Below are 11,023 nucleotides of genomic sequence, written 5' to 3' on the forward strand. Positions count from 1 at the left end.
TATTAAAGAGGAATTGCTATAACTTAGAAGAGATCGACCTAACGAAGTCGGTCTCCTACAAGACAAGTTATAAAAGTAATCCCTGAAAGAGACCTAACAAAGGTCCAAGAAAGAGTATTACAAAAATAACTTAGAAGAGATCAACCTAACGAAGTCGGTCTCCTACAAAAAAAGTTATAAAAGTAATCCCTGAAAGAGACCTGAACAAGGTCCAAGAAAGAGGATTACAGATATAACTTAGAAGAGCCCGACATGACAAAGTCGGCCCAAACGACAAAAGTTATAAAAGTAATCCCTGAAAGAGACTTGAACAAGGTCCAAGAAAAAGGATTACAGAAATAACTTAGGAGGACCCGACATGACAAAGTCGGCCCAAGCGACAAAAGTTATAAAAGTAATCCCTGAAAGACACTTGAACAAGGTCCAAGAAAGAGGATTACAGACATAACTCAGAAGAGACCGACAAGAAGAAGTCGGACCAAACAAAAGCAACAGCTTGGACCGACAAGAAGAAGTCGGACCAATGAAAGCTACAGCTTGGACCGACAAGAAGAAGTCGGACCAACGAAAGCTACAGCTTGGACCGACAAGAAGAAGTCAGACCAACGAAAGCTACAGCTTGGACTGACAAGAAGAAGTCAGACCAACGAAAAACGTGCGCTAAAATGGACATAGCTCCGCCCAAAAAGCCACGGCTCCACGACAAGGCTATCAAAATTGCTCAGAATGACTAAAAAGTGTTCTACGAAAACACTAAAAGGTCGTCGGACAAATTAGCCCCAAGGACCACCTCGACCAAGCAGAAAGTGGACAAAATCAGAAGTGATCAAAAGAGGTCGGACAACAAAGTACTGACACTCTACAAAGATCCACAAAAACGGACAAAGACATCTCGCAAACGGCCAGAGGAAGGCCAGGAATGTTTTGCTAAAAGGTACGAAGTCTTGAAAAAAGATACTACTTAAAAAGCGAAAAGCATAGCCTCAAAGACAGAGCTAAAAAGTCATCCAAACAAACTATAAAAAGGTTCCCCATCGGAACACTACCTAAAAAGTTGTTGGATTATGACTAAAAAGCCCGAACAAACAAGTCGGAAGAAGGCTGAAAAGTCCCCTCAACAAAGTAAAAGGGGCAATACCAGACTCACACAAGGAGAAACTACTCAAAGATCGACCAAAGTCAGGATGCTTGAGCACGACTTCCCGAAGAGATCGAAACTCTGAAAGCACGGTCTCACAGAAAAGTCCGAACTCAAGCAGGGGCAAAGTCGTACAGGTCGACGTCAGCTAAGAAGAGGCACAAGTACAATCTCAAAAAAGAACAAGCCAAAAGGTTGAGAAACAACTTAAGGCTCAAATGTGCTTAGCCAAAAGGGATACAACTCCACTCAAAGAAGGCACAATCTCAAACAGGGCTACGAACAACATCCAAGACTAAAAAAAGGTTCTATATAGAACACTAAAAAGTCATTGGACAAATCACTAAAAGTCCGGATATCAAGCCGCAAGGACAACTTCGCCAAAGCAGAGGGTTGTCAACACAAACTTAATGCAAGGCGTGATCCCGAAGGCAAGGGTAGAAAACCCACGCTACCACTCAAAAGAGGTTGGACTGTGAAGTACCAAACCTCTAGAAAATCTGCAAGATTGCAAAGCAATGAAGAAACAAGCAAGACAGATGCTTGAGCACTACTTCCAAAGAGATCGAAGCTCTGAAAAGCACAATCTTATGGAAAGATCGAACTCAAGCAGGGGCACTATTCATACCCTGGGTCAAGCTGTCCGACCCGAGATGTTTAGCGACAAGCCGACCGATCTCTTCAGGTCAGACTATTCGACCTCTTCTCAAAAAGCTCGGCCAATGCCCGACCTCTTCTCAAAGAGCTTAGCCAAATCGCCAAAGGAGTCCAAAGCAGGCCCAAAATGAAGGAACACAGCCCAATCTAAAGGCAGCCAAAGCCCAGAAAGATAAAGGCGGTTCCCCTAAAGATAAGATGACTTCACTCAAAGATAAGATAAGATAAGATAAGATAACTATCTTATCTCCAGAGAGGTCACTCCTCAGCATTATAAATACACTAGAGCACCCAGGTATAACTCATACTCTGATTATACTCAATACCTGTTTAATACCCATGCTAACTTAAGCATCGGAGTCCCTTGCACGTACCCCCCACCCTCCGGGGACAAAGGATCAGCAGCACCGCCAAGTCCAACACGTCGGACACACCAGCTCTGGCTGCTACACACCTGCCGGACATGTTGGCTCCGACCAACACAGAAGATCTCGTCCGAGATCGACCTACAGTTTCAGGTAACCCTCGGAACACAAACCAACTAAACTTTTTCTTCAATTACTTACAAAACTTTTCTCAAATTCCAAATACCCAACAATCTCAAACCGCAAACTCTCAAGTTCCAAATCAAAATTTCACACTACCGAATACATTTCAAAATCCAAATCCACAAAATCTTTCTAATTTCAATTTTCAAGCTCCTTATAATAATCAATTTCCTATATTCCAACCGCAAAATCAAAATTTACAAACAACACATTTTCCATTTTCTTCCATATTTAACCCCTCTATCGGAAATATTACTCCAACTTCTTTGCTATTTCCAACTCAATTTAGTGCATCCAGACATAACTCATCTAGTGTTGGTGGCTCTTCTAACCCATCCTCTCAAACTCCTATACAATCTAGTCCAAATTCATAATATTCAGAATTTGCCAACCCTCGTGGATTAGATGCTATCGACCTCAATGATGATGATATTGAAGATCAGAGGCAAGATACTATTCAACATTGGCATTGGAAAGAGGATGAGATGCTGATCAGTGCATAGTTAAATGTTTCAACTGACCCTATAGTTGGTACCAATCAAAAGGAAAAAATATTTTGGAGTCAAATTCATAGCTACTATGTAAAATTTTGCTCTGACATGACAAGGGGGGTTGTTGCATGTAAGAAACGATGGTATAAGATCAACAAGGCTGTTGCACAATTTGCTGGTTGCTACGATCAAGCTAGTCGAAACATAAGGAGTGGTTCAAACGCTGATGATATAAAGGAGTTGGCCTATAAAATTTATTCCATAAATTACGGTCAAAAATTCACTTTTGAGAGGCATTGGAACATGCTTCAGTTGGAGCAAAAATGGAGAAGCCAACTACCTATACAGAGTGGCGGCTCGAAGAGAACCAAGGTTAGTGCAACGGGAGCATACTCATCCTCATCAAACCCAGAAATACCGTTGGCTGACGAACCCGGTGTGGACTCTCCCGTTCACCCACAAGGATCAAAGAAGAGCAAGCGAAAAGGTAAGGGAAAAGCACAAATGTCTGAAGATTTTAGCGAAAAGAAATCATCGGTTGTTAAAAAATTATCTCTCATGGAAGATATTAAGAATGTTAGAGAAAAGGAACTAATAGATAGGGAAAAAGAAAGAGAAGAGGAGAGGGAACATAGAGCAAAGATTATGGCAATAAAAAAGAATGAGTTACAAATTCAAGCCGCAATAAAAGAACAAGAATTACAAACTCAGAGGTATATTAAAGAAATGGAGATAAATGCAAAAGAAAGGAAAATGGAAAGGATGGCCAAGGAAAGGGAAAGGGAAATGGATATGCAAATACCTAATGCTGACACGTCTACAATGAGTGAAAAATGACGAGTTCTTCATGAGATTGCATATGAGAAAATAATCGCCAAGTGGTTTACTTAATGGTTCCTTATATTCGTAGAGTTATGTAGTATGTTATTATTTTTATTGCATATTACTGGTATGTGATGTAATTTGTTTTATTTATTTGTTCATGAAAGTGACCGTTGCAAAACTAGCTGTTAAGTAGTCGTTGAGGAGTAGGTACTTATTGCAGACACACTTATAAATATCAACTATCAAGGACTCTGCAACTCCACTTCAAATCTTCTTTCTCACCTCGAAAGAGAACTAAAAATTACATTTCTAGATATGGCTAGAAATTTTGATGATATGTTTAATGAGGCTTTGTATGGCAAAAGAAGACGGCAATATAACACATTCATAGATAATTGGATCGATGAGTGTTTACTTGAAGATTCAGAAGAAGAAGATATCGATAGAAGCTCTATCCCAACTCCTCGTAGATGGATCAACAGAGATCGAGAAGCAGGACATGATCGCCTTTTCCAATATTACTTTGCAGATGAACCGGTGTATAATGCTGACATTTTCCGACGGAGATTTCAAATGAGAAGACATGTGTTCCTTCAGATAGTAAATGCTCTCTCAAATGGCTATCTGTATTTCCAACAGATAGTTGATGCAACTGGAAGAAGAGGTTTGTCACCATTCCAAAAATGTACCGCTGCGATACGGATGTTAGCATATGGCGTAGCAGCTGATGCTCTTGATGATTATGTGCGCATAGGTGAGAGCACTACAATTAAATTCTTGGAAAAATTTGTTGAAGGTTTCATTTCGGTATTCGAGGATGAATACTTGCGAAAACCAAATCCAGATGACGTTCGACGCCTGCTACAAATGGCGGAGGGTCGTGGCTTTCCTGGCATGTTGGGTAGCATTGACTGCATGCATTGGCAATGGAAAAATTGTCCAAAGGCGTGGAAAGATTTGTACATGAGTGGTTATCATGGGGTTGCAACCATAGTACTTGAGGTTATAGCATCTTCAGACCTTTGGATATAGCATGCATTCTTTGGAGTTTCTGGTTCAAATAACGATATCAACGTGTTAGATCATTCTCCAATATTCGATGATATTCTAAATGACCGTTCTCCGGAGGTAAATTATACTATTAATGGTAACAATTATATTACGGGATACTATTTAGCAGACAGTATTTATCCTGAATGGGCCACATTTGTCAAATCAATCTCAAAGCCACAAGGAGAGAAACACAAGTTATTTGCACAATACCAAGAAGGGCAAAGAAAAGATGTGGAGCAAGCATTTGGAGTGTTGCAAGCACGCCTTGCAATTATACGTGGTCCAGCTCGCTTTTGGGAAAAGAAGAAATTTGCCAACATAATGAGAGCTTATATTATATTGCATAATATGATTGTTGAGGATGAAAGAGACACTTATGTAGGAAATTTTGCTCAAGGCTTAGAGTATGATGATGTCGAAAATGACTTATCACAACCTCAGTTTGGAGAAGAAGATTTTGCACTATACCATCAATTTCTCCAAAGAAATGCCCAACTTCGAAATAGGCAGCAGCATAGACAATTGAAAGAGGACTTGATTGAACACATATGGCAATTTCACAATGCTTGTTGTCAACTATAGAGTTTAATTATGTTTTTCTTTGTATTAAGTAATTTTACAAATTAGTGTAATCCCGAATTATATATTGTGTATCATTGTTATATATGAATTTATTTAATATTAATATCTTTTAATAGCAAATTATTTTAAATTTATAAATTTAAATTATATTATTAAAAAAATTAATTACATTTATTTTAAGTATTTTAATTAATTAATTAAGTGGGACCATAATAGGGACTAAAGTTAGTTCCTCCTAATAGAGAAGAGAGAGATGCTTTGAGTTCCTATTTACTGTTTATGACGTAAAAGCTGATGTGGAGTTACTTTTTATGACATGTAGGCCATAAACAGGAACTGTGATGAGTTTCCTACGGAGATGGTCTCAGAGAAATGAGACATAATAAATAGCAGGTATTTGTTCTAATTCTGCTACTCAATCTCCTAAAATGTCAAATTTTGTAAAGCCAAGCAACAACTAGATTGGTTTTTCTATATAAATCTAACCGATGTAATCTAATCTTGTTAAGTTTGTACTGGATTAGTTGATTAATTTTGGCAAAAACAAAAATATTTCACATACATTTCATCATTCTCTTTAAACTGTACTATAGCCCATGATTCATCAAAGACCTTTAAAGAGTGGCTAACTTTTCATTTTTTTTTTGAAATCGCCCTTAATTATACTATAGCTCATGGTGTTCATTTCTTTTACTCTTCTTGTTTTTTTTTTTTGATCAAGCAGAGAGCATTGGAATGATAATGGTTTTTGTTCATTGAACATAAAATTCATAAAATACAACAAGCCTATGATTCTATATTTCTCAATTCCCACTTCATTAACATAAATTGAAAATGTCAAAGTGGTCCGGAGATGTTATTGCACGGCACAAACTTTGTTTTTCTTATGTTTTTGAAAAATGAAAATACTCACGAGACTAGTTTGAAACAAAAAATCAACAATACAAGGCTAGTTAGTACCAAGTACTATAATAAGACTAATTAGTAATTATATTTATTTATACTTTGCAAATTATAAAGTAGCTAACAGAAGTATAAAACTTGATTGTTTACCAAAAAGAGATATTTTGACACTTGTATCTTCACAAATCTCAAGTCAGAAAATGAGATTCTTATTTTTCACAAACTCCATAGAACAAAACAGAACTCCAAAAACACTCAAGTCCATATCAGAACACATGGAACAAAGATATTAACAAAACATGCACTACAAAATAAGAAAGCAGGATGAGTTTTCAGTGATTACACATGTTGAGCTAAGTTTAATATTGAGTTTTATATATATGATGACAAAAATTATTTGGGGTGAAAGTTCAAGTTAGATTAATGTGTGTGCTAAGTGATGTAGGCCCATTTATATGTTGCTTCAGCCCAAGTCAGTATTACTTTAGCAACTTAAGGTGTTACAACTCTAATACTTAAGCCCATTACTTGCTAATAAGCAACAAATCAGTACATGAGCCAAGAGAGAGAGCATCGAATACAAATGGTGGGAACAAAAAGAAGAAAAAGCAAAAAGGACATTTGGTATTACACAAGGACAGCTGTAACACTAAGACAAAAACAAGGACAGTTGGGGACACTCTCATTACAAAGGACATCAGCAAATCAAAATGTAGGAGATCACAAGTAAAATTTGGAAGAGAAAAACAAAAATGCAGAGTTATGGACAACAGTTGGAATGGCTCAAATATGGAAGTGCTTTGCATGCCAAGGAAGAAAGCAGCTCCAAAGACAACAGAGGTTGGGGATCAGACCTTCCAACAAGCAGTGTTAGTAGAGCAGGATGAGCAAGAACTGCATGCCAGCAGAGACAGCTCCAACAGATAGCTGAGACAAGGAAATGGAAGAGGCAAATTAGAGAGCAAGCTGAAGATATAAAACCAACCTCATTTCAACAGTTCAAGACAAGAAAAAGAGAGCAAATTCAGGAGCATCTTCTCAACATATTTGTGCTGAAATCTTTTTTTCTACTAGAGCTTCATTTATGATTTTATTTGTTATGCCTATCTTGTGTCTTCCTTTGTATTAAGAAAAGGCTAAATATGTGAGTTGAAAATGTCATGAGAGAAAAGGCAAGAGTAATGCACTAAAGAGCCACTGACATTCTGTGTATTTGACTCATTGAACTAGGATTAGTTCTCCTTGCCAAGTTGGGTTAGCACTTGGTAAGTTTGAATCTAAGTAGATTCCCCTTTTTAAGTTAGGACAACACTTTAGGTTGCTGAGCTTTGGTGAAGAAAGCTTAGTGGTAGATACTAGTTGAATTAGTTGTAATTCAATAGTATTGGTGATTGAAATCAGTGGATTATAGTGAAAATTCCACCATGGTTGTGGTGGAAACTAGACGTAGGATTCATGGCGCTTAGAATCCGAACTAGGACACATGCTGACCTCTTTCTCTTCTTCCCTTCTCTATTTATGTTTTGCACATGAGACAAAATGAAAAAATCTCCTACATTTTTAGCTTCTGCAAAAACAGAGCTTGAAAAGTTAATTTTGAGCAAACTTGATTCAACCCTCCCTTCTCAAGTTCAATCAGTTCCATCAATTGGTATCAGGAGCAAAGTCTCAAGGAGTCAAACTTCACAACTTGGAGTAAAGATTCATGGCCAACAATATGGATCCTAACATCATGGCGTTCACGCCCACTGAAGGGCAGTCGAATAACAGACCTCCATACTTCAATGGCAGCAACTATTCCTACTGGAAAGAGAGAATGAGAAATTTTGTGCAGTCAATCGACTACAACATTTAGAAGATTATTCTCAATAGACCAAACATCCCAACTAAGTAAAACGCTGATGGAGAAGTTGTGGCAAAAGAAGACAATGAGTGGACAAAGGAAGAAAAGAAGAAGGTTGAACTCAATACAAAGGCAATCAACCTGATGCACTGCGCAATAAGTTTTAAAGAATACAGAAAAGTGTCAAGGTGCAAGATGGCTAAAGAAATATGGGACAAGTTCAGACTCACCCATGAAGGCACCAAACAAGTGAGGGAGACCAGAATTGATATGCTGATGAAGGAGTATGAAATGTTCAACATGAAGAAGGAAGATTGCATCGATAAAATATTTGAAAGGTTCTCAATAATCATCAACAATCTGGATGCCCTGGGAAAGAGCTATTCCAAAGAAACCTTGGTGAGAAAAATCTTAAGGAGTCTTACGAAGAAGTGGAAAGTAAAAAGCACAGCCATCTCTGAAAGAAATGATTTGATCAAAATCACATATGATGAGTTAAGAGGCAAGCTACTGGCCTATGAGACCACTCACATGTCTCAAGACAAAGATGACAAAAAGAAAAGTGTAGCACTGAAATAAAAAATGACAGCCAAAGAAGAGGAATATGATGACAGTTTCTCGGATGAAGAAATGGTGCTCTTTGCAAGAAAAATGAGAAGATTATTGAGATTCAAAAAAAAGACAAAGGAAGCTCTTCATCCAAAGACTTCAAGAAGGATCAAGTCAAGTTCACATGCCACCACTACAAGGAACCAGATCACTTCAAGTCAGATTGTCCTCAGTTAAAGAAAGGCGAAAAATCGAAGAAGGACAAAAAGAAAGTGATGATGGAAACATGGAAAGACTTGGAGAATGACACCAGTTCTGAAGACTCAGATTAAGAATCTCAACTATGCTTGATGGCTGATCACGATGATGAAGATGAGGGTGATCTCTCTGACCTATCTATTGATGAATTGCACTACATTATCAAAGACATTACTGTGAATTCTAAGAAACTCTTAGATAAGTATGTTAAGTGCAAGAAAGATAATTAGGCATTGAGAGCTGAAAATGATTTTTTATTGGAAAAAGTTAAGGCAACCGAAGCTTGTGATGAAAATTCTTTAAAATAAGAAAACAAGGTTTTAAGAGCTGAATTAAACAAATTCAAACTCAAACATACAGTCACTGCGACCACTAATTTGATTGCTGAAAATAAAGAGCTGAATGAACAAATTAAAAACGTGAATAAATACTTAGCAAAATTTGTTCAAGTTTCCCAAAATCTTGATAAATTACTTGCTTGTCAAAGTTTTGGTGATGAAAAATATGGACTTGGATTCAAAGAGGAAAGTAAGGTTGTTTTCAAACAAAATGTTAAAAAATCTAAAGCTTCCTCTTCCAAGATTTTCAAACAAAAAATTTTCAGCAAACCTAAAAAATTAGTGAGCAAGAACCATTGCTACAAGTGCAATAGAAAAGGTCATGATCCTCAACAATGCTTCATCTTTCTAAGGTGTTTTGGTAATGATAATAAATTATATAAAGTTGTTCATAATTTTAATGCTCTTAGGCAACCAAGAAAATTTCACATCAAAGGATCCAAATGGATTTAGATACCCAAGGTTAGTTGAAGAACATGCAGGTTTGTCATACATCCAAGAAGAAATTGGACATGTGGTATCTTGATAGTGGATGTTCAAGGCATATGACTGAAAATGATACTTTTTTCATTAAACTCAACAAGTATGATGGAGGATTTGTCACTTTTGGAGATAATGGTAAAGGTAAAATAATTGCCATTGGTAAGGTTGGCAAAGATTTTTCTACTTGCATTGATGGTGTCTTTTTGGTTGACGGGTTAAAGTATAATCTTTTGAGCATAAGTCAATTGTGTGACCTTGGATATGCTATAACTTTTAGAAAATCTTATTGTAGGGTCATTAATGAAAAAACAGGGGTTGTTTTATTTGTTGCCAAAAGAATTGATAATGTTTATGGTCTCACACTAGATGATCTTAAAGTTCAAATGTGACTTATTTTTCTTTAATGGAATCTGAAAAATGGATGTGGCATGAGAGATTAGGACATGCTAGTATGTTCCAAATCTCTAAGCTTGTTAAAAAGGGCTTAGTGAGAGGTCTTCCTAATATTAAATTTGATAAGGACATCACTTATGATGCTTGTCAAATGGGTAAACAAACAAAAACCTCTTTTAAACTCAAGGAAGATGTCTCAACTAAGAAACCATTGGAGCTGTGGTGCGCGAAATTGTGATCACTACAACTTCACATAACTAACCAGCAAGTGTACTGGGTCGTCCAAGTAATAAACCTTACGCGAGTAAGGGTCGATTCCACAGAGATTGTTGGTATGAAGCAAGCTATGGTCACCTTGTAAATCTTAGTCAGGCAAACTCAAATGGGTATGGTGATATACGAATAAAACACAAGGTTAGACCTTCCGGATTCTCTTGAATGCCGCCATCAGTTCTAGCCTATGCCACGAAGACTCTGATCTCACGGAATGGATGGCTCGGTTGTCAGGCGAGCACTCGTTTGTCAGGCGATCAACCATGCATCGTGTATCAGGAATCCAAGAGATATTCACCCAATCGAAGGTAGAACGGAGGTGGTTGTCAGTCACACGTTCATAGGTGAGAATGATGATGAGTGTCACAGATCATGACATTCATCAAGTTGAAGAACAAGTGATATCTTAGAACAAGAACAAGCAGAATTGAATAGAAGAACAGGAACAAGAACAAGCGGAATTGAATGGAAGAACAATAGTAATTGCATTAATACTCGAGGTACAGCAGAGCTCCACACCTTAATCTATGGTGTGTAGAAGCTCCACCGTTGAAATTACATAAGAACAAGGTCTAGGCATGGCCGAATGGCCAGCCTCCCAATGATCTAAGATAGCATCAGAACAAAGATAACTACCAAGATGAAAATACAATAGCAAAAGGTCCTACTTATAGAGAACTAGTATCCTA

The 11,023-nt window shown here is 37.4% G+C and overlaps 1 protein-coding gene and 1 pseudogene across 1 annotated transcript; both read left to right on the forward strand.

Moving 5' to 3' along the window:
* Positions 1-2,942: 2,942 nt before the first annotated feature.
* LOC107458363 (glutathione S-transferase T2-like) lies at positions 2,943-3,671 on the forward strand. The gene has a single exon (XM_016076571.1). It carries the CDS (start codon positions 2,943-2,945, stop codon positions 3,669-3,671), a length of 729 nt encoding a protein of 242 aa, XP_015932057.1.
* A 303-nt stretch (positions 3,672-3,974) lies between these two features.
* LOC107458362 (uncharacterized) lies at positions 3,975-5,294 on the forward strand (annotated as a pseudogene).
* The last annotated feature ends 5,729 nt before the right edge of the window (positions 5,295-11,023 follow it).

This window comes from Arachis duranensis, chromosome 7 (assembly GCF_000817695.3).
Source record: "Arachis duranensis cultivar V14167 chromosome 7, aradu.V14167.gnm2.J7QH, whole genome shotgun sequence".
In the NCBI taxonomy this organism is placed as follows: domain Eukaryota; kingdom Viridiplantae; phylum Streptophyta; class Magnoliopsida; order Fabales; family Fabaceae; genus Arachis; species Arachis duranensis.

Bases quoted from the DNA above. Each gene is read 5' to 3' on its own strand.
- LOC107458363 (XM_016076571.1), top strand. From the start codon at position 2,943: ATGACAAGGGGGGTTGTTGCATGTAAGAAACGATGGTATAAGATCAAC.